This window comes from Lineus longissimus, chromosome 6 (genome assembly GCF_910592395.1).
Source record: "Lineus longissimus chromosome 6, tnLinLong1.2, whole genome shotgun sequence".
Lineage (NCBI taxonomy): Eukaryota > Metazoa > Nemertea > Pilidiophora > Heteronemertea > Lineidae > Lineus > Lineus longissimus.
The window spans coordinates 17160448-17183755 of record NC_088313.1 but is presented as its reverse complement, the minus strand read 5'-3'; the positions used below and the strand labels follow the sequence as shown (position 1 = coordinate 17183755).

Here is a 23308-nt window from a genome sequence, read left to right as displayed (position 1 = left end):
CATACACATCAACGATCATCTGCCAAGGCTGACACACTGAGGTGCTTTCAGTCTTCATAGAGGTATCATTCCATGTTGTCTCTTCCACTGAGGGTGGAGACAATTTCCTGCACTTGCGAATCCTTCCTGGAGAAGTCATAGCGACAATCTCATCCAGGCAGTGCAGACAGCAAGGTCTCATCCATTTGTGATCGCAACCTAGAGACACCTGTCTCTCATATGCCTTGGGTACAGTCTCTGTCGGAGGGTTGCCTCCTGATGCCATGGCTGGTGAGTAGGCTATTGGCATTTCCACCTGAAGGGCTGTGAGACAAATGTACGTTCCCACAAGCAACTGAGCAAGCAACTCATCCATGTCGTCTCCTCCATTAAATGTGAAGACAGTCTCCTCCAAGTGGGTGTACTGCCTGGAAATGACACGAAGTCAATTACAAGGGGCACAGATCGGGCCACCAGTGGCACACACCAGCGTACCAGCTGTGGTTATGATCGTCCGTTACCAGTGGGCCACAGGGGGCTGCCACTGCCCAACACTGCCACTCGCTCACTTCATTTGCCAGCATTTGCACACTGATGCTTACTGTCTGGGACTATACCTCGTGCTTCACCAACGTGGGAGACGGGTGGCTCGGTTGTGAAAGACATGCGGACTATTCCTCCTACGAGACCAGCTAGTCGTTGTAACAGTGGGGACTCTATCACGGGGTTGTGACAAACAGGAGTGCATACCTCCCCTTCACAAGCCACTGGGTGTAACAGGCACTCAGGAGCCCACCCTGCTTCATCATACAAGTACTAAGAAAACACGGGAAACGGAACTCGACCTCCTGCTTAACCAGATACAGACTGTAAGAGACGGGCGACCAAGTTGTGAAAGACTGGAGACCATTCATCCTGCCGCACCAGGCGCAAATTGTGAAGGCCTGGGAGTATACCCAGTCTGCTGCTCAAGCCAAAGGCCACGAAAGACAATGAACTACAGGTAATCCCCTTGCTTCAAAGGTCCGCAGGCTGTGAAAGACAGGGGACTACAGCGCCTGCTACACTAGTCACTGGTTGTGAACGACAGGGAATCAAGCTGTGAAAGACAGCGGCTATTCCTTCTGCTACACCAGCCGTTTGTTGTGAAAGACAATGGACTTTACCACCGGTTGTGAAAGACCAGGCTTTACTACCAACTTCACGAGCGACAGGTTGTGAGGGATCGAGGACTATACGTCCTGCTACACTAGCAACAGGTTGTGAGAGACAGGGGTCCAATCTAATGAAGACCGGGGCTATTCCTACGTCACAAACCGCTGCTTGTTGTAAGAGACAAGAGACAATACCAATACCTGCGGTGCAAGATGTGTACATGATGCGTCACCAGCTACTGGTTGTGAGAGATAGGGGACTCAGTTGTGAAAGACAGGTGCTTCTCCTGCTAGACTAGCCGCAGTTGGTGAACGACAGGGGTATGTTCCTTCTGCTACATTTGGGGCTGCCTCTGCCCCACACTGCCCCGCACTCCACTCATTTGCCACTATTGGCCCACTGGTGCTTGCTGTCTTGGACTATACCTCGTGCTTCACCAGGGTGGGATACAGGAGGCGAAGACATTGGGGCTATATTCCGCCTAAGGCACCAGTCGCACCTACTATGGTAGAGTTTCACAATCCACCGGCTGTGAAAGACCAGTTCACTTCACCAGCCACAGGGTGTGAACGACAGGGAACTTTACCTCCGCTTTACCAGATACATGTATGGTTGTACGAGATGGGACCGGTCTGTGAAAGACTTGTGAATATTTTCCCTGCTCCCCAGTCACAAATTGTGAAAGACATGGGACTATATTCCATCAGCTACACCAGCTGAAAGCTGCAAAAGACAGGGAACTAACTATTCCCTCTGCTACACCAGTCCGTAAGCTATGAAAGACAGGGAAACCGGTTGTGAAAGACAGGGGGCATTCCTCCTCCTGCTACAACAGGCAGTTGATGTGAAAGACATGGGACTACACCACCGGTTGTGAAAGGCAGTGGCTTATACTTTCTGCTTCGACATGAGCCATGATAGATTGTGGAAGGCAGGGACCGCTTTGCGTGTCACTGGTTGTGACACGTGAAGCGTGCACACACCATCTGACGAACAGTGGTTTATAATGTAATCGACAACTTGCGGCTGATGACGGAGAGCTATGTATAGTCCGCTGGTCTATGCGGTTGGTGTATAGCAGGATTGTCCTCTATCTCTCACGACCTTTGGTTGGTCATTCGGAACTGTAACCCCGGTCTTTCACAACCGGTGGTATAGTCGCTTGTCTTTTACAACAAGCGGCTGGCCTAGCAGGAAAAAACCCCCCTGTCTTTCACAACTTGGTCCCCTGTCGTTCACAACCAGTATAGCGTGGCGTACACGTCCTTTACATTCTACGGATTAGTGCATGTAGCAAGAGGAAAATAGCGCTTCCCTGTCTATGGCTAATTGAGGCTGGTGAAACAGGCGGCGTATAGTCCAATGTCGTTTATAATAATACGTGACTGGTGAAGCAGGAGGAATGGTCTCTGGTCATTCACAGCTAGCTTGCTCCCCTGTCTCTTACAACCTGGTGAAGACGAGGTGAAGTCCAAGGCAGCAAGCACCAGTGGGCCAATGGTGGCAGTGTGGGGCGGTGGCTGCCCCAAGTGTAGCGGAAGGAACAGACCCCTGTCGTTCACCCACGGCTGCGTCTAGTGTAGCAGGAGGAACACCTATCTTTCACAACTTGGTGCCCTGTCTCTCACAACCAGTAGCTGTGGTGACGCGTGATGTACCCGTCTTTCACCACACGCGGCTGGTGTAGCAGGAGGAATAGTCCCCTTATCTTCCTCAAATTGCGGCTGATCCAGCAGGGGAGGAATGTCTGGTAACACAAGAAGTATGCTACATAGTCTTTCACCACCAATGACTGGTGAAGAAAGAGGAAGAGTCCCCGTCCGCGTCTCAAACAACTTAATTGGCCCCGTCTCTTACAACCTGTAGTTCGTAAGGATACTGGTAGTCCCTTGTCTATCACAACCTGCGGCTTGTGTAGCAGGAAGTTTAGTCTTATTTCTTTCACAGCCTGTGGCTGGTGAAGCTGCTGGTTAATTAATCCCGATCTTTTAATATAACCGGTCGTGTTGTCCCTTGTCTTTTACGAAAAGCCGGGACTGGTGTAGCAGGAATAACCCCTGACTTATTCAACTTTATTGGTCCCCTGTCTCTCACAACCTGTTGCTAGTATAGCAGGACGTATAGTCCTCGATCCCTCACAACCTGTGGCTGGCTGTGTAAAGCCTGGTCTTTCACAATATTGGTGCTAAAATCCCTTGTCTTTCACAACAAGCGCCTGGCCTAGCAGGAGGAATAGCCGCTGTCTTTCACAATTTGGATCACAACCAGTGACTGGTGTAGCAGGTGATATAGTCCCCTGTCTTTTACAGCAAGCAGACTTTTGAAGCAAGGGGTATACCGATGCTTCCTTGTCTGTCGTGACCTTTGGCTGGTGTAGGAGGCTGAAGATACTCCTAGGCCTTCACAATTTATGCCTAGTGCAGTAAGAAGAATAGTCTCTGGTGTTTAACACCATGGTTCCCTGTCTCCTGTTTATACAACAACCAGATGTATCTAGTGAAGCAGGAGGTCAAGTCCCGTGTCTCGTACTACCAGTATGATGAAGCAGGGGATACAGTCTCCGGACTTTTACACTCTGTGGCTGCTGGAAAAGGAGAGTAAGTAAGAACTCCTGTTTTTCACAACCGGGGGTAGTCCTCAGTTTTACGAGTGGCTGGTGCTGGAGGAGGAATAGACCGCATGTCTTTCACAGCTTGCTCCCGTTTCTCTTGCAACCTGGTGAAGCAGGAGGTATAGTCCCAGACAGCAAACATCAGCAGGCCAGGCAAATGAAGTGAGCAAGGGGCAGTGTGGTGCTTGTATATTATGTGCATGTGGTCGACGAGGACAAAGTCACAACCAGAATACAGAGAAAAGTCCATTGCTCACTATCAGTGTTGTTCTGTCTGATGTCACATCCTAGAGACAATGTGAGATCTTTACTCAATTATCCATCTGTTCTTCGTCCAATCGGTCAATGAAGGAATTTCAGCTTCCGATTACAAAGTCCTGGGACTGATGGCAAACACTTACGTCTCCTATAATCCCAGTGTATCATACAGAGACAACTGCTCCACACACAGACACAACAGAATTCACCACTTTTGGGACATAATTTTTATTTGTGATTTCAATGAATGAGGTCATACAAAAATGCTTTGACAAGTTTACACAATAATTAATAATGACAATGAATGACTCGGTACCAAATTAATCAACTGATCCATTTTGCCTCCAAGCAGACTATGGATGATTACTTTAACATCTGAATTTTGATTGAAGTATATCAAACCTACATGTAAATAATGGGCGATATGAATAAAGACTACATTGTAGCAAATGCTTTTACTCTGGTTTTGTACAGGAAGGCCTAGTGTAAATGTACATGGAGATTTAGATAAAAGCATTTTCTTGTCTTTATTCATATCACCCAATAACAGCAAGTGAATTTCATATACTGCATATTCAGTGGACTTAGATTGCAAAATGGAGAGCATAACTTTACTTCTCGAGATTTCCGACAGATCTAAAAACAACACTGATGAGTACCATTACAGAGTGTAACTTTGCTAGTAAACCGAGTAAGCTGTACTCACAACTAAAATAATGTTCACCTAAAATAACATGACGAACACAACAGTGCAAAATAACCAAACTTATACATCTAGTTGGTAGTTATTCAATTCATCAACATGGAATGCACTGTGGTGATACTGAACCAATCTATTCAACCAATGTTACACTTTTCTTGAAGGAAAACAATGCAATGGAATACTTTACTATCCTCATTTCATACATGTAAAACATGACCAGCTTAAAATATCTTTTTCATCCTCAAAGTAAATGTACTAAGAAGACTCCAGCCAAACTAAGCTCGATTCCATCTCTCACACACCAGTACGGGTTTACACATAAACCCGACTACAAAATATCTGATCACACAATACGTAGTCCAATAAGATAGTCCTCAGTCAAAATCCATTGAATTATCAAGTCCACGTGATTTGCAGGTTCGCTCTAACTTACAAATGTACAAACTAGAACACATTGTCCTTCACAATCTAAAGAACTGAGAAGCAGTCTTCAGCTGTTGAAATATTAGGCAATGAAATCTAATGGCCTATTGAAGCCACCTCGTCTGTTCATATATTGCCTGAAATGACAAAGAGACAAGGATAAGAATATGGACGAACAGTTTGTTTAACAGCCAACATGACTGGCAACAAACCTTGAACCCTGTTTTTACTAAATAGTTATGTACTTGCCAAAGACAGTAACCAATTTTAGTATTGATTTCAGCGTTGATTGTTGAAGCCCTGTAAAACAGAATACATTTGGTGTTTTACACATGTAAAGACAATATTTCTCTCTTGGCTGCCAAGTACAATATCTGTGCATAGCAATGAATGAGGGGTTGGACAGACAATGATGATGGAAGCTGTGCTCCAGTATAAAGCTCACCAGAAGTGACCAGAATTAAGGAATTCCACGCTGACGAAGATGAGCTCGTGCACCGACTTTCAGAAATTATTCCCGTTAAGTACTGAGCGGTTTTCTCAGTGTGAGAAATTGAATGCGAGGCCAACCCTGAAACATTTCACGACTCATGGCTGTATATTTGACATTCGTACACGAGCACTACTTTCCTGGCCAAAAATTCAGCAGTCAATGCTCGTATCCTTTTAACTGCACCATGTCCGACTTGTCTCCTCGGTAGTACACCAGTCTGTATGTAACTTACTACTCTTTTCTCTCACTCACTTAAACCCTGAACTTACTCACTTACTTACTTAGGTCCAAGCGAATCTATTTACTTACTTGAATATCCAAATGCAGAGACATACTGTTGCCAAACAGCTCAGCACATACCGGGTAAATGCAGAGTAGGAGGAGAGCAAGAATAAGGTCTTCCATTCCCCTCCTGTCGGACTTGATGCCCTTAGAAAGAGTTGAAAATGATTATTTTTAATATTCACTGATAATCAGTCAGTCCAGACGTACCACTGACCGACTGTCTTTGCCGATATGTTGGAATTTTACGAAGAACTGATGAACGATATGTAATTGTAAACCACAAATAGATTCTGGTGCATTGGTGTTTGAACAGACCTTGCCCATCAACTATCATGTACCTTCGAACAAACTGAAGTAGACACAGACCCTGCCCAACAACGATCATTTTACAAGTCAAGACCATCGATCAAATTGAAACCGAGACAAAGAACTGGTTTCGTAGTACAACCAACCAGAGACTTCATGTAAATGTTAAGATGAAGTCGGAACTTAAGGCAATGACACCAAATAAACAGTGAGTGGGTGGTTTTGCTCAATAAGCCCAGCTCTGCTTCTGTAGAAAATGCATCTGCATGCACGGCAGTGTTTTCAACAACAAGATGTGCATTGGTGGAAGAGGCAGAACCATCGATGGCTCCTTCCATATCACAGAATGTTAGCCGATTTTTTTTGTATTTGGTGATTAATCTGTTGTGAAAATTATGTGTTCCCCAAATACAGGAAATAAAGCTACCCTGAACAATGGATATCTATAGTCCAAGTGAAACAAAATTTCCTGCAAAATTTCAAAGTATGAAATTGCTTGTAATGATCCACTTAATCTCTGTCCAGACAACTGGCATGTCAGGAAAAGAATTTGACTCGTTGGAATGTTTCCTTTAGATCACTTCAAATGACTTATATGAAAACAAATACACGGAAGCGATGAAGACTATACAAACCTAAGTCCTCAATGTGTGCCCCCATAGCCACCGATACTGCCAGTGCCATATCTTGATGTGCCAGTGCCATACGTGGGTGTCGCCCCAGTGCCATATGCTGAGGTCTGGCCAGTGCCATATGCCGCATTATGGCCAGTGCCATATGCCGGAGTCTGAGCAGTGCCATATGAAGCAGTCTGGCCAGTGCCATATGCAGCAGTCTGGCCAGTGCCATATGCAGCAGTCTGGCCAGTGCCATATGCTGCCGGGGACGGGGTACCATAACCTGGGGCAGCCACATTCCCATAGGAGCCTGAACCTCCAGTTCCATATCCTGAACTTCCAGTTCCATAAGTGCTGGTGTCACCAGATCCATAGGAGCTGGAACCATAAGAGCCAGTGCCTGTAGATCCAAACGAGCCAGCACCACTCGATCCAAACGAGCTGGCACTGCTTGATCCATAAGAGTCTGAACCTCCTCCAGAGCCATATGAGCCCCCAGATCCGTACGAGCTTTTGTTGGAGCTGCCATAACCACTGGAACTTGAACCATAGCTATTGGAATCATGGCTTGCATGACTGGTGGAATCTTTGTTCCTATAACTTCCAGAATCTTGGTTCCCATAACTACTTGAATCTCGGTTCCCATAACTGCTTGAATCTCGGTTCCCATAACTGCTTGAATCGCGGCTCTTGTAATCACCCCTTGAGCTACCACCTCGATCGTAACTGCCCCGACCGCCACCTCTTCCTCCCCGATCACCCCCTCGTCCACGGCCTCCGCCCCGATCACCTCCACGCCCTCTTCCACTGCCACGTCCACCGCGGAAACCTCCACGTGGATCATCATCATCTTTTATCTGGCGCTCAATATATTTCCGGCCATCTTTGCCAAGCCAGTTATCCACTTCTCGTGTGGATAGAGCTGTCTGTACATTTTGGCAGTTTCGCATGCCAGCTTCGCCCATCAAGAAGAGCTCTCCTGGTTCGTCGTCATCAACTTCACCACCAATGCCACTGTATGAAGTGAAAGTGAAACAATAATCCAAACTCGAGCTAGTTCCCGCGAAAAGTAGAATGCAGCCAACTTATTATTTATACTAGCGGATCCAGTAAGGACAATGATATAATTCGCAGACCGAGAGACAACAATGATTTGCCTCTCGTACTACATCTTTTCCCACCCAGTTTGTACTGACGTATGATATTCCAACCTGGCATGAGTGGACCACTCTCCTTTGCCGAGCTGTTTGGCTACATGTCTCTGCAGAATGGATTTAGCTTAAGTTTCACCATCATGTTCAAAGTCTAAATCTGGTACTTAGTATAGTAGGTACAAGTCGATATATTTAGGCGAGACTTTCTTTATTTGTTGGTGCTCGGATCCGCCGACCTCCCGATGTCCGAAATAAGAAAAAAAATAAAATTTTTATATCTAGCCAGTCTCGGATCCGCCGATTCGAACATTACCGATTTTACAAGAAAAAAAAATTTTTATTTTATTTTGAGCTCCGACGCCCGACAGTAACTTAAAAGATCAAAAATATTTTTTTCAAAATCAAAATTCAACATGATTGAATTAAAATTAGCTTCGTCGGATTAATCATTCGAATCGAAAGTGCGAATGCCAGACCAGCTCTGCCAGACCTAGACTGGTTCTTGTCCTTTCCTAATGCATCCACAGTAGATATTATGACAAGAACCAGTCTATTGTTATGAGTCTGGCTGCTGACTGTTCAATGTGTGAAAATGCACTACATTTTTTAGGAAATTTTTTTATTTTTATCCTTCCCTCCGACTTTGAGAAATCCTATCAATTTTTCGAGACCATGAAATCTTTGGAAAAAACATTTTTTTTGTTTTTGTTTTTCGTCCTCCTCAAAAATATATTCCTCCAAAAATCCGAGCACCAACTAATAAAAAAAGTCTCGCCTTATGATAGAAATTTACACACATTAACCTCAAACAATACCCACCTCTTCTTTAACTGAAAACCCTTCCTGTCGTTAATTACTGATCTTTACTGTGCGAGGAAAAACAGAGCACCATACATTGCCATACGGGCCCCACCTTGTCTCCAATATTCACACAACTGTGCAAAGTGTAAACGCCACACTCTCCCTTAGATAGATTTTGGTTAGTAATAAACCATATGGACCTCCTAAAAAATGTTATTATAAATACCGGTACATGGACGTTGTGAGGTGTTCAAGTAAGAGGATATCAACTTCAGCCAAATAAACTTGGCCACCGTGCTCACCTATATCTTCTTTTGCGTGTGATATTTGCCACATATACATCATTTCCCGATACCATTTTCCCCTGAAATGGAAGCATGTGATTACATTGGATACAAAGGTAAAGCAAAGGAAAGCTGCAGATTTTAAGACTGACAAAAATTTGGCCCTATTATATATACTCGCTCATTTCGTTTTGCATATTCATCGTATTGTGTATAAACCAGGAACTGCTTTGAGAATTTCTTTTCAAGGGACACTTCAGAAGCGCTTAAAGCTGCTCAGATTCAGAAGCTGTCAGACCACTCATTCCAGTTCTCAACCAAGATACAGCCTAAAGCATTCACATTTGATCTTATTCAATATTGAACTACATGTACATGCACTTCATCTTGTCATGAATTAGGGAATGCTATTCGCCTTTTATACTGGATATGTCACAATAGGATTTCAAACACAACAAATCTTAACGTCAGTGACCCACCTTCGTGGTGGAGAAGTCTCCAAAGCCCATTACTTTCATCATGGCAATTTCTTCCTCGGACTTTCCTTCTAAACTATCCTCTGAAAAACAAATTATCAGGAATCATGCACCGGCAGTTGAAGAATTTTTAGGCTTACCAGTTTTTTCTCTCAATTAGGCAGCATGCTGGCAGTTCAAAACTTCACTCATCAATAGAGGGTTAGAGTTACCAGTCTTAATGTCGCTATACAGCCACATGATATCGTTTACCAAATAAAGAACTGAATTTGCTACTGGACATTTGTATTGTAGTAACCAGAAAAATCACTTACCTTCTGGCTCCGGTCTCTCAGAAGGAGGCACCCGTCCACCACCATAACCAGAATTTTCCCTGAAAAGGAATTTCTCACATCAGTAACATTATGCCCCAAGTTAAAGTATAATGTGACTGAAATTACTATGAGTTATGCATGTCTACTGTTTTAAGATGTGAACCACTCTGCCTTGTGGCAGTGACTTAAGACTTTACCAGCAGTTTCCTTTGTTGAGTGAGGATTTACATGTACCCACCAGTCCTTTCCTTTACTTTGAAACTGGTCGCTGCCCCCATCTCGTTTTGCTGGAGGTGATCGTGACCGTGAACGTCTGCCATAGCCTCCTCGATCTCTACCACCACCTGAACTACTTGGACCGCCTCCGTATCGATCCCCTGGAAAGTCATTCAAAAGAAAAAGTGTCAGAAGTTGAATGTGGTGCAGCTGGAAGGAAATGGTCCAAAAGTAGCCGATTTAAAGACATCAGTTCACATCAACATACTTTATGAAAATGAATAGTATACCTATATAACTTATTCATGAAAATGATTTACTGAAAGACGAAGTCTGCAAGTATAAGAATGGATTTACCTCTTTGACCACCACTAGGAGGATATCTTTCCCTCGATCGAGATCTTTTACGGTATTCACCAACTGCAAAAGTGCAAGAAGAAATTAGTTCACCATAGTTAGTAGTACTATAAATAAATAGGCCTAGTAGTTATAGTAGACATTCGACAATACCATTTTTTACTGTCAAGATTGTTACACACTTCCAAGACAATGACATGGCCTAGTAAAGGTACATTTTAACGGAAAATAGGTTTCTCCGACTTGCCAGCGAGTGTTGTAAACACGGCATGATGGCATTAGCCTCTTTGGAGATGCCATTGGGCATTGTCATTTTGAAATGTGTGGTGTGCATGCATGCACTGATGCAGTGCACCGGCCAATGTACATGCAGCTTTGGCCTTCATGTTTTAGAATCGTATTGTGCATTCCGGATATATTTATTATTCGTATAGGGTTTCACTGTATATCTATAGGATATTTAGAACCTTATGATGTAGATTTACGAATAAATTGATCAATACTATGCATCCATCACGTCATATTTACCTCTACGAGGAGAACGACTTCGACTACGACCCATTTTTCGTTCGTGATTCGTTTTGTCTTGTTCGATGGCTAAAGTGTGCATTGGATTGTACATCGTTCACATAAGATAGATATACAGGTAGGATCAGCAACCAAAGCTTTTGCAGCGACATCTAGCGTCAAAAGAATACACCAAAATTAGGATACTGGGATACTGGGTGTTTCAAAATACGGGTATACAATTATTTTAATTGATACCCAAGTTTCCTGGAGGGGGGCTTTAGAATGTAGAACCTAGGGAGTCAAACTGGTAGTGAATATATCCGTGCGGCATAATCATTTTCCACTTCAACACCGCTTTTTGGTCATAACATAGGCTACCATCGGAACCGGCTAGACTCCCATGACCACGTGGTCGGAACGGTTAAGAAAAATCGATGGAAAGAACACAAAACAGAGCTTTTTTCAGGACTTTATTGAAGTTTGTAGTAGGGAAAATGTAACAGATCATCTCGTTTCAGAGAGCCCCACTTATTCCATGGTCGGGTGGCTATCATTCAAAACAATCTATGTTGATGCAAAAATAAGTAGCATGATAATAATACAGACTCCTGCGTAAAGGGGACTCGACCGGCACTCTCTGGTCTGGCAGTGGGCGATTTAGCGCTATCACGGTACGTGGGGCCTCGGGCTAACTCCTGCGCAGTTGGCCGGGACTCATTAGAATACCCGTCGATGCGATGTGCTTAGAGAATGGATTACTCTTGGCACAAAGTCAAGTACCAGGCCAGAATAGTAACACTAAAAATCCAACATGGACATTAACAAGTCGGCGGCAGATTAGTAACTCCTGGACATCTAAAAGTAACGCGCATTCGGTCAAGGGCGCGGAAAAAGTATAAGGTTACACCAGTAAGGTCTCATTAGACTCCAAAACCTGGACACCGATTGCAAGCCTTTCTGCAGTTTTCACTCATCCATTCCGGGGTATAGTCACAAAGTCCGATGGATTTAAAACGGTAGCATATCGTTTCATTTTCGTAACTATTTGAGCAATGCGCCTCGTGGTAAGCTGCAAAAGAAGACACATACATGTAATCAGATACACTCCTCCACAGCGTGTGAAAATAGTTGTCTCGAAAAAAAATTAGAATCTCTCAGCCCCATGCAACCCAGTTATAATCAAAGTTATACGGATGGTTTTGAGTTTCCATCACACAACGTGTCGACTGAAATGGATTTTTGTGGATTGTGAGGTTCACCTGGGGCATATTAGGGCGTGCATCAAAACATTTTTTTCTTCCAATTTTAATAGGTAGGAGGCATGGCGTCGCATTCCACGATACTAAACAGCGGACACATCATATAGCTAGCGGCCGATTCACCATGATATCCCTCCAGAATTATCTGGTGCGACAATCATTTATTTCAGGAGGTTACCCCGAACGCCTCGGCGTACTTACTTAGCGGTGTGACGCATTGACAGTTTTTGGTGAGGAAGCCTTCCGGAGGACACGTGATGTGTGAAGGACAATGATCTGAAGCAGAACGACGAATTTCAAATTAAAAAAAGTGCGGGATACCCGGACTGTCATACCCGACCACGCAAAATGCTTAAAGAGCAAAGTGGATTTACCTGATTATCTGATATTTTAAGACGTCACTGTTTTAGATAAAAGGTTATGGTATGGGGTAAGAGAAAGGGGCAGAACAGGTGTGGTTAAAAGAAAGTATATATCACCTATAATTCGTAAGTTTTGTTATCCAAGAAGGTACCTACCAGAACAGTTGTACATGAGATTAACAACTTTGACGTCAGTGAATGATAACACCTTCCAGTATATTTCTCCTACTTTTTCTCTATCAGCAGGGTCAACAGTTGTAATGGTGTCGGAGTCATCTTTACTGAAAGACTGAAAACAAGAATTATAGTATAGATGACGCGAGCTTGACAGAAACATTGACGGGGGTTGTTTTCCTTCCAGCGCTATCGAGTTTTCTTTTTACCTCGGAAAGTGATATATGTTCGTGCACAGAAATTGATGCAAGGTTGATACTATTACACGATTAAAGATACGAAATGCGTGCCAAGAGGTTTATTATATTCTGTTGGATAGCCTGCAGCTGGATTCAGTAAAAGTCAAAAGTATTTTATTATCTTATGATGTCAATTGAGGGAGACTGTAGGTAGGGCAGTAAGTCAGGCCAGGTCATCATGCCGAGCCACCTTGGGTGTCCAAGCACAAGCAAATCATGGCTCTGTCAGGGGTTAAAGATTTTACCTTTATCCCATAATGCATGACGGACGTAACATCATATGGTATATCGTAATTTTCTACTTCTTGTGGGCTGTATATATCAAACCATCGTCGCATTGATGGTTGGACATTTTGCCAGTTGATCCGTATATGCTCGTCTCTACCGGGGAGTTGGTGTTCGTGGAGGAGACCTACGGCGTGCCCTAACTCATGTAGATACATCCCTATCTAAAGAAAGAGAAGATAAATCCCTCAGATAGGGAAACCATCATAAATAAGAAAAAAATGACTCAGCGCATCCCTCAGAGAAAAATCACCAACAGCGGAGATCAGTCCGACGGGACCTGGCCAATTGCTGATCATGATGGGAATCTTGCATGCAGCGCCAATGAAATGATCTGTCAGTAGTCTGGGATTCTGACCTCACTCGCACTGTCGAACTATAAAGTGAGGCTTTGAAATCAGGCCGCAATTCTTGCATACACAAGCTGGATAAACGAGGAGGATGAGGAAGAGAGAGAGACGACACCTCACTCACCGATCGACATCCATCTGTACTTAGATTTATAGTTTGTGTTCCTCCGGCCATTCCTATGGATTGCGAACTGCATCTGGAAATACATATCAAAACCTTAACTATTTTCAAAGATGTAATCCACCTCGCTCCGTCTTTTGCATATTACGGTAGTTAAGAAAATGTGTGGCTGATTAAACTCCTCACGACGAATGGTAACAGCAAGGTCACAACAGTCGTCTGACTTACCCGCGTCCATTTTTGAAGAAAAGCTTGTCAACATCCATCCATGTGGCGGGTCGGAATGATAGACATGTTTCATTCGTATACATCCCCATTGCAGTCTTTAGATCATGCAGCTGACGTCTGGCTGAAGATCAAAAGATGAGACGAATGGAACATAAATAAAACTGGGGAGACGTGTCCCACGTATACGACAAAGTTTAAGCGCAGCCCATCGTGTCTATTGAGAGAAGAGGATTGCAGTCCTCTCATTTGAGGAAGCGAGATCGGACGTCAAGAACTACAAGTCCAGGAAGCTATTCTGCCTCAACAACACGTTACATTTAGGAGGACACTCACTGTCTGTGTAGGGCTATCATGATTACGGAACCTACTGAATTGTCCCTGCTGTAGTTGAAATGGAATTGTCTTGTTGGTCCACCTGAAGCGTCGACTTATGACAGCCTTCCTCTTGTTCGGAAGTGCACTACTCTTTGTCGACAAGGCATCATCGGTCTTGGGCAACATGTGACGAATTGCATCCTTTCTCAGGAAGATGCCGATGTCTCTTTCATAATTTGAAGACAGTGCACGTATGGAAGACATCGTGGGCATATTTGAAAGCACCAGAAACTGAAGAAGACCAACCATACGGCTTCGAAAACATACATGTATTGACGGCTGTATTAGGATATATCGTCCTAAACAATCATAGAGAAGAGAAATCGCTATCAAGGTGTAGTCTCCTTCATCACCATTTCTACAAAGATCTCCGTAGAGGCCGAGTATTATCAGTGTTTTGAGTTGCTTTCAAATTATCGGTGATACGAGTGTTTTCAAAATTGCTGAGAATGCTTTCTCTGTGTTCAAGAAAGAGAGAGAACTGTGAAATATCAGATCGTTGGCCAGTTTAGCAATACCGTTGATAGTCATGCATACATATATAAAATCATCTGTTGTCAAGCTGTTTGTATCTCTACGGGGGCACTAAAATGTTATCAGAAACCACGAGTTTCTTAAATGTCCACAGCTTTTTTCTCTCACAATAAAACCACAGAAGAGCAGAAGTGGCCTCGGGAGTCAACCCAGACCGAGTCTACTTGAGGACGCTCATGCGATATTCAATTTTGCCAGGACACATTTTTATGCCAAATATATGTTTTCTTCCTGTGTCCTTTCTGGTAGCGGCTTATTCTAAGTCAAGGAAATTGAAAACCCTGGACGGGCAGCTGCTACGCCGACTGGCATTGTCATAATTTGTGTGGCAACCGGCCACAGGCAATGTAGCGGTATAATCATGACAGTAATTCATAAATTTTTGATATCAACGTAATTGTATGTGATATAAGAGTGATCATAAACAGGATTCATCTTGATACCATCGGTACATCAGATCATTCAGAGTAATCACCTGCAATTTTCTCTCTCATGCACTTATACTGCTAGGTAAGATACATGATAAATACAGTTAAGGCAACGTTTTGGGCAGTATTCCCTTTTGATTTCCCCTACTAATTACGGTCAAACATTCAATGCACGGTTGTTCGTGTTCGGTGTTAGCAGCAACGTTGGCTGCAACACGAAGATACCTTCAATTTGACTTAATGCCCTTGCGTCGGAAAATTCAAAAAGAAAATGCGTGAATCCACTTACCAGCATTAGGTGAACGATGATCAAAAAATGCTCCATCGGAATCTGAATTGTACTATAGTACGACTCCGACCTTCTTGCCAGTATCCACAGTTACCGTGATCACAGTTCCGTCTTTCACACTAGCTGAACCTGCAGCTGCTCTGAACTGATGGTCCTAGGATGTAACTGCAGGATGCTCAAGAATATCCTGTCTTATCCTCTAGTTATTTGCCGTAAAGCTGCTTTCCTGATATTGCGCTTAATAGAGAGAGACTCGGCGAAGTTGCCATTGGGATGCAATCAAGTGTATCCAGCTGTCATGGATGTGCTTGCAAATATTGTTTTTAAAACAGTTCAAAATGTAAAAACAAAAGATTCGTTTCAAACAAATTTTCAGAATGACCACGAGCGATTGCAATAGAATGAAATATATCACTTCCCTGTCGTCACAGCCGCATAAACTGTACCACAGCATCAACAGGCACGGAAGAATAGATCCTTTTCTGATTGGAAGAACAGTCATATATACATGGTCGTTAGTAGAGTCAACTGTTTCAGCAGTCCGAAGACATTTGCGCTCAGCTGTGTTAGCGCTTATTGTTTTATATCCAGTCCACCCGCCTACTGTAGGACAAGACAGTCACTGTGCACACCAGTCCTGTCATCACCTGCCCTCGCTCGCTCGCGTGTCTGGCCGGGCAGTGGGAGCGTCGTACCAATTAAGCATGATGATCATCGCATCAGTAGTATTACAGCACAAGTCACCAGATATAGCAGGAACTCACGTGCGGGACAACATCAATGTCCACATTGTCCATCAATCCCAAGCTAAATGAGAAAGAGGCAGAAGAAGACGCTATTCGAGATTGTCTCTAATTTAAAGGTCCAGCTGTGGAGGCTGCCGACACACAAACACGAAAACAAACTATTAATTTGATGACAACAAATAACATATCGTTGTTGTACTTTTCCAAAAGCAAAATCGACCAGAATCCCCCCTCAATTGATGTCTTTTTATTGGGGCATTTGCAACCGCAACGCTGGTGATCCAGAATGCCTGAATGGACGGTGTGACAACATCTCATCATTAGCCTGTAATTGACATATCTCATTAGAGGCGACCCTAAGACACTGGGAAGAACGCTTCTGAGTGTGGCATAACTTGGATTGATATGTCGAAACACAGTGATCTCTTATGCAATTACTTTAACGTCACACGAATTTGTCTCTCTGACAGCTTTTCCCGTTATCATCAATTGCGCTTCTGTACTTCTTTTTTCCGGTAGATTTTCACTCCTCAATCGCCGGTTCGGCCTTTCTAGTCAGGTGACTCGCACGCATCTACCACAACTCGTCCTGGGCATGTTTTCCGGGTCGTATAAAGGGCGTGGGGTAAACTCTGAATTCTACATTTTAAAGAAAAAAGTCTGACGAAAACGCCAATTTCAGGCAATCATGTTTTGGTAATCGGAACCTTTATTTCAACGTGGTCCATAATAACGTGTACATACATGTATATGGATTAACAGCGAGTTGTTTGTGGTTTTCCTCTCTCCACCTCATCCTCCACACAAGCGCCAGCTGGGTTAATTGGTGGGGACCTCCCGCGGGGATAGCGCGGACTATTACCGTAGGACTGTCACTTGCAGACTCATAGCAGTGGCCACAAGTGTCAATGGCAACAACGCCTTGTTGGTGGACTGATTGTGTTGGTGTTCAATCAGAGCCTTGACTGATGCACTTGTGTCACGTGTACGACCTGGTCAGATTTGATGGACTGTGGGGTCAAACAACCTGAAAGTAAAAACGAGGCATACCTATAACATTTGTAAACGCAATTCTAATTGACGTTTACAATGTTCTACCATACCATCTATCTGATACATCACTAAGTGAAACTCAAGAACCCACCTGTTAGTGCCAACGCTAGATGAATCTCTTCCTTCATAATCGAGAGAACTTGACGGACACCCTGATAACCCTGGAAATACATGCCGTGTCATTAGTGAGCGGTCCGTTTACTCCTTCACAACTTCCACTGAAGTTGGTAAACTTAATCCAAGTCCAGCAGATTGCCCAATCAAATAGTTTACTTCTATTTTTCAACAGTTGATAAAATGTAGGCGTCCAAAGTTATTAACTCTGGGTTCGTTTTGGGAAATGGGTGAGTGGGTGTAACGGGAAATGACCAATCAAGAGTTATGCTCTGGTATTTTTTCCTTCTCGCGAAGAAAAGATATTTTTAAGAGTATAATGACAGCGAATATCAAATGTTGAAAATCAACGATCACGATTCTTCAGTTCAGATCCTTCAATAAGACTTACGTTGTAGGATAGCCCCCAGATGATCGGCCTCCCCATGAACACGGCGGTCGCACCGAGCGCTAGAGCCTTCAGGACATCAGCACCATGTCTGACCCCGCCGTCAAGGTACACCTCCACGCGACCTCGCACAGCTCTCACAATCTCTGGCAGAACGTCGATCTAAAATGCGATAAGCAAGAAACAGAGAAAAAATACAGTGGTAAACGTGGTATAGAGATCCTTCGCCCGCACTACGCCGAAAAGTTAACGAATGCTTTTCGACCCCTCTTCTTCTTCAACAGATTGAGGTCAGTTGATAGTAGATTTGATTGTGGTAAAAGACGTCAGACACCACATGTAGTGTAGTTTGACTTTTCAAAACATCCGCCGCTCACGTTGAGAATGCGACCCTCCAACGCTCTACAGCTTTGAGTAACAAAACTTATCGGAAATGTTATTTTGGTTCCCACCACGTTTTGTTGTGTGCACCGTAGCAAAGTTGTTTTCAACAGATTTCAGAAGAAAAAGGAGACTACTATATACAACATTTTTGTGTACCGTTGCTAAGCAGCCATCCAGCTGCCGGCCACCGTGATTCGAAACAAACACTGCCGAGACACCATATTGGACAGCTAGCTCCGCATCTTCGCCGGTCATTATGCCCTTCACGATGATTGGCAAATTGGTGATTTTTTTCAACCAATCCAAATCCTTCCAAGTTAATTTTTCTGTGAACTGACCGCCAGTAGGTACACCTTTAGTTACAGAACTCTGAAGAAAGAAACAAGCGAAATATTAGATTCTGAAAAAAAGGCCCGAGTATATAGAGTTGACACCGGCGAAAACGAATAAACGTGAACATGTACCGTAAAGAGTCGTCCCTAAAGGTGCTGAAAGCTCTGTTTCGTGACCGCATTAGAAAGCAAACACTGAAAGTCATCCCTGGGAAATTTTTCTTAATGAATGGAAACGTACTAAAATGGTGATGAGAGTGAAATAAATGCCAATGACAATTGTATTTAGAACACATCTTTTTACCAGATTATTACGCCCACGTGATCACGAAGGTACATTGTATGTCTCCAAATTCAGGCTTTGACTGCAACCCTGAGAGATTGTCACACAGACCATGCCATGGGGAAGAATCATAGCGCAATAACCGTTTGGATGGACTTACCGAAATACCATCTACCTGATCCTCACGAAAATTCCCTAACTTTAAATGCTTCGGCCAGTTGATTGGCTCACGGACATTGATTCTCTTCTTACCAGTATCAGGGGTATCAATCGTTAAGACCAACGCCTTGAACCCCGCCTTCTGCGCGCGCAGAATCATGTCTTCTGCTAAGGTGCGATCGTGTGGTATGTAAAGTTGGAACCAGTTGATGCCATTTGGAGCCACTCGGGCTATTTCTTCTATGCTGCTGGTTGCGGTTGTACTCATGATGTATATTGTATTCATGTCCTGGGCAGCTGGGAAAGAGGAAAAAGGAATTGACTGGAGTGGCATTTAGTCTGTCTTTATTGCTTCAAGTGCAAAGTAGGCTCGAATATCGAATGCACCACAGTTGATCGACCAACATTTTGAAATCGACAAATAGGGCCTACATTTGGCATGTTTGGTATTGGTACATAATTTCTGTCGCAGTGAACTGGTGAATTGGAGAGCGATTGGGGTTGATGCCCCGTTTGTGGTTCTAAGTTTAAGCAATCGCTGGAACAATGAAATGAGTCAAGCTAACTTCTCTGCAAGATGAGTCTAGAGAAGAACAGCGGACACAACGGTACCTCTAGCAACGGCAGCTTCGCCATCGGGATGGGCGAGTCTATGGAAGGCGGTTGGTGATATGCCCACAGGGAAGTCTACTTTGTGACCAAGTATCGTTCCAGCGGTCGCCCTGAACGAAACATCGACCAAATAACGGGGTCTGAGGCGCCATCTGAAATTTTCAACTGCCACTTGAATAATCATCATCAAATCCCTCGAGAGCTCATGGAACTGTTTTTTCCAATCGTTTCATACATTAAAAAAATATCGATTTCGTTTCGTGCCAAATAATGCTAACAACAATACTTTTGATAACCTCGCTATTGAGCCTTTTATGTGCCAACAAGAATCTAGGTCACCAAACCATCGCGATATTGTTGTGACATAAAACAATTATTGCAATTGCATACCAGTAAATGATATACGATGTATATATGTAGAGTCATGTATATAGGCCTTAAGGGATGATATGGTTGTGTTATAATGTGCGAAAATCGTTGGCGGGTTTTGTAGTATCTTTCGACAAGCATTTTGCATAAAAAAGCCTGATCTCAGTATGTGATGGGCCGGGTTGAAAAAGAGTTGGCTTGCTTGGGCCTTAGAAACAGGACGTACAAGTAGGTGCAACATTTCCGGCACAGCGCAACATATGACTTTAAACTCACTGTTCCTACCTTTCGAATGCCGCTTGATTGTCCCGCATCGTCACCTCCGCATCCGCCCCGGAGTTAGTGTATAATCTACTATCTTTAGGCAGGTGGACGGAAGCGTATTCTTCGTAATCTTTAATACACGAGAATTTTTCACTCGCCATTTTGATTGTTTGTGGTTCAACTTTTGGTCAATAGGCAGGTTTCGCAACACTTACGAAGAGAGCTACTGACGAACGACGAAGTATGCATATGCGTTTTAGCGACGAGTGTTTTAAAATAATCCCCCCCCCCCCCCCCCGATTCCGGGTGCGACTTTAGACAGAAGAGGATTTACGAATAAAAATCAAACTTCAAATAGATTCGTTCGCACTCCAGAGCCCCAAAACGATGCTGACAAACAATAAGTACGCCGTTCGGTCAAATGTGGTTAATGTTGGTCTAACTAGATCTGTTTCCCATTTCTAACGCCACAGTCCTATATAATGCATGCCATATACATGCATGCTCGCGCGTTATCTGGTGTACGATTGGTACATGTATCAATTTTCGCAATCGTTGCATGTTGATTAAGCGTGTGTGTGGACTCAGATTGTCACACGCGAATACTACAAAGAAGGTGAATTGTTTCGATCATGGCACATCTACCAAAAACGGCAAGTTTCGTTTCTGCCGGCACGGCAATTGCGTGTATCCTTTTACGTGGAAACGACCTCCAAAGTATTTAAAACAAACGACGTCGGCGACGCTAGCGACCTCGGCAAGCATGACAAGGAACCAAGTCAATTCTGATCGAATATATTATTTATTACCGTATGATTAGCAATTACATGTATTTATACAAATGGTAATATATCTTTTGAAATATGTGCAATGAACAGGTGAGCTACATGCAAATTGCCGGCAACGCAGTTGATCCTATGATGATCTCTTACACAAGTTAATGACATGAAAATGCTGCCAAAATCTGTTCCTGATCCAAAAATGGATCTACACGTATCACGCTACATTTACAGTACTCTCATACTCTCATTTGTAGCTATTCACTAATAATACCAAAACCTGTGTAATGGGTGCGCTCTAGAAAATAACTTCCAAGTCTAATTGGCCATTCAATTTGAAAATAAAATATGAGTCCTGCAGTCTACACCTTGCAATTAAAGCGATGACTACTTAACACCGAAGAAAGTCCAGTTCTGGCGGCTGTCAAACCCGATACGATCTTTCAATGTCATTGAAGTAGTTTCCCGTTGCTAGGATCTTCTGCTGGTGTATTTGGCAGCACCTTCATCACTAATGTCGTATCATTTGATCCTTGATGATAAAACTTGCTGTATTTGTAATCTTTTTGATGTTGCTCGAGCGCGGGACCCCAAGAATCATCGGGTCGTATAGAATGCTTCAGCTTCTGAAAATACCAAGAAACCAACAGCCTTAGAAACAAGTACACGTATATTAGTCGGAGGCGGGCACAAGTAAATGGTTTTCAGGGAATTGAATTTTTTATGGATGTGATTTACGTACCTGAATGATAGTACCCTTGGTTATCACGATCTGGTGTATCGCACAGCCAAATACTGGCAGGAGAGATATAACTGTCAAAGTCCAACCGAAAAGAATTGCCCACATCGGGTAAGTGTAATCACCATAATATGGTGCAACGAAGTTGAACATGGAATATCCGAGGCAGATCTGAAAAAATAGCAAGAGTTTCACTGCAGCATTTGAAATAGACTTGTCAATATTAAATTCCGTTCGCCATTTATATCAGTTGGTGTTATTATGACCGATTATTGTTAGACGTTGCTCCAGCACCACCAAGAGTCATTCAAACAAAACTCACTCTTGACAGGTATCCAGCTCAAGTAACATACAAGTCGTTGGTTTGCGGGTTGATTATTTACCAGTAAACTGACAGGAGTGACTCCTCCTAGTAGCCCAATCCATCCGAAGCAAGGTCTAGAACCCAGCATCATCTGAATGTCGTACAGGAAGCGCCTCCCACCGTAAAGGTAAACAACTGCAATACACTCTAAAGAGCCGATTGTCATGACCGTGAAGGCTCCGGCATACCAGTCACATATTTGGAAGTAATACACCCCAGCCTGCAAAAGTAACATATATATTACATGAAGCGTCACGTACCACGACCACTCTCCTGAATAACCCTAAGTCACTTCTATCCCACCGACATTGACCGGGTCGCCAAAAGTGTGCCTTCCCCAATGTTATCGCCTATCATGCATTTCTTGTATTACAGAAACTACAATGAAATTCATCACGAGGAAATAGGTATGAATCGACCAACAGTGTATGCGGATGAACGTTGTTGCAACTTCGGTGATCCATGTACCTCTGATCATGCAATTCTTTGTCAGACTTACCCTGGTACAAAATAGAAGACCAATGGCAACGTTAACTACACCCAAACCGATCAGCACGTGAATTTTCTTGCCGCGCAAGTAATTTGGGAACTGATCAACGAGGCCGCTCACAACAGTCTCAAATGTTGTAAACTGAAAGGAAGGAAAAGGATTGCCATAAATCAATCAAATTTCATGTTATCATAAGTTTTCCTGAAGCACATTTGGTCCTCGAACAACAAACTACAGCGGGTGCTTAAATTTTCTGCATTTTCGTCGTATTGCACTGGTAATGAACATAGCAGCATAAGGTAAATGAGATATCTCATAACATGCATCATTGTCTTTAGATACATTGAAAGGAAGATGAGTTGTACATAAAACAAAGTTATCAATACTTGATAAAACTTGAATTCCACACCTGTGAATCAAGGCCAATCGTGTATAACATAATGAAGAATATGACAGACCACGCTGGTGCGAAAGGCAGCTTTGCAAGGGCTTCTGGATACGCGATAAAAGCTAGACCAGGTCCTGAAAGAGCAAATAGATAGAGGTTTTTAAGAAACGTGAAATGTGACAGTCCCTGCGATTAAGTAACATCAAGACACCATGACATATACCATGGTCTTTTGGTAACATCAGTTCTGTTTGAATA

General features: G+C 43.4%; 4 protein-coding genes and 1 long non-coding RNA gene across 12 annotated transcripts in view; 1 reads left to right on the top strand and 4 right to left on the bottom strand.

The window, feature by feature from the left end:
- Positions 1-4215: 4215 nt before the first annotated feature.
- On the bottom strand, positions 4216-11087 carry LOC135489328 (keratin, type I cytoskeletal 9-like). 3 transcript variants are annotated; one of them, XR_010447132.1, is made up of 9 exons: positions 10961-11087; positions 10433-10495; positions 10098-10236; positions 9860-9918; positions 9549-9628; positions 9088-9149; positions 6849-7844; positions 5932-6051; positions 4216-5266 (listed from the first exon to the last, which is right to left on the bottom strand). XR_010447132.1 is itself a non-coding variant. In XM_064774636.1 (8 exons), exons 1-7 carry the CDS (start codon positions 11052-11054, stop codon positions 6857-6859), a joined length of 1485 nt encoding a protein of 494 aa, XP_064630706.1. In that variant the 5' UTR covers positions 11055-11087; the 3' UTR covers positions 4216-6051; positions 6849-6856. The 3 variants fall into 3 exon arrangements, 2 of the variants coding, with proteins under 2 accessions (XP_064630706.1, XP_064630708.1); XM_064774636.1 differs by having other exon boundaries at positions 4216-6051; XM_064774638.1 differs by lacking the exon at positions 5932-6051.
- A 369-nt stretch (positions 11088-11456) lies between these two features.
- LOC135488944 (seminal metalloprotease 1-like) lies at positions 11457-16921 on the bottom strand. Its single transcript, XM_064773939.1, has 8 exons — positions 15587-16921; positions 14329-14566; positions 13961-14081; positions 13736-13808; positions 13222-13425; positions 12720-12852; positions 12403-12477; positions 11457-12011 (listed from the first exon to the last, which is right to left on the bottom strand). Exons 1-8 carry the CDS (start codon positions 15620-15622, stop codon positions 11863-11865), a joined length of 1029 nt encoding a protein of 342 aa, XP_064630009.1. The 5' UTR covers positions 15623-16921; the 3' UTR covers positions 11457-11862.
- Positions 16922-17004: 83 nt separating this feature from the next.
- On the bottom strand, positions 17005-20471 carry LOC135488943 (2-Hydroxyacid oxidase 2-like). The gene is made up of 7 exons (XM_064773937.1): positions 20312-20471; positions 19658-19809; positions 19047-19342; positions 18428-18640; positions 17891-18049; positions 17477-17546; positions 17005-17359 (listed from the first exon to the last, which is right to left on the bottom strand). Exons 1-7 carry the CDS (start codon positions 20449-20451, stop codon positions 17286-17288), a joined length of 1104 nt encoding a protein of 367 aa, XP_064630007.1. The 5' UTR covers positions 20452-20471; the 3' UTR covers positions 17005-17285.
- Positions 20175-22650, top strand: LOC135488947 (uncharacterized). Its single transcript, XR_010447083.1, has 3 exons — positions 20175-20254; positions 22140-22299; positions 22548-22650. It is a non-coding gene; the product is annotated as an uncharacterized LOC135488947 (long non-coding RNA).
- Positions 21127-23308, bottom strand: part of LOC135488941 (sodium- and chloride-dependent glycine transporter 1-like) — a 234830-nt gene continuing 232648 nt past the window's right edge. For 5 of the 6 annotated variants that reach the window (XM_064773925.1, XM_064773926.1, XM_064773924.1 and 2 more), the window contains exons 10-14: positions 23072-23184; positions 22672-22803; positions 22192-22392; positions 21812-21979; positions 21127-21695 (exon numbers count right to left, since the gene is read on the bottom strand). In XM_064773925.1, the coding sequence (XP_064629995.1) occupies positions 21519-21695; positions 21812-21979; positions 22192-22392; positions 22672-22803; positions 23072-23184 (791 nt within the window). In that variant the 3' untranslated portion in view covers positions 21127-21518. Of the gene's footprint in view, positions 21696-21811; positions 21980-22130; positions 22393-22671; positions 22804-23071; positions 23185-23308 lie in introns of all 6 variants that reach the window. The other variant, XR_010447082.1, reaches the window with a different exon arrangement.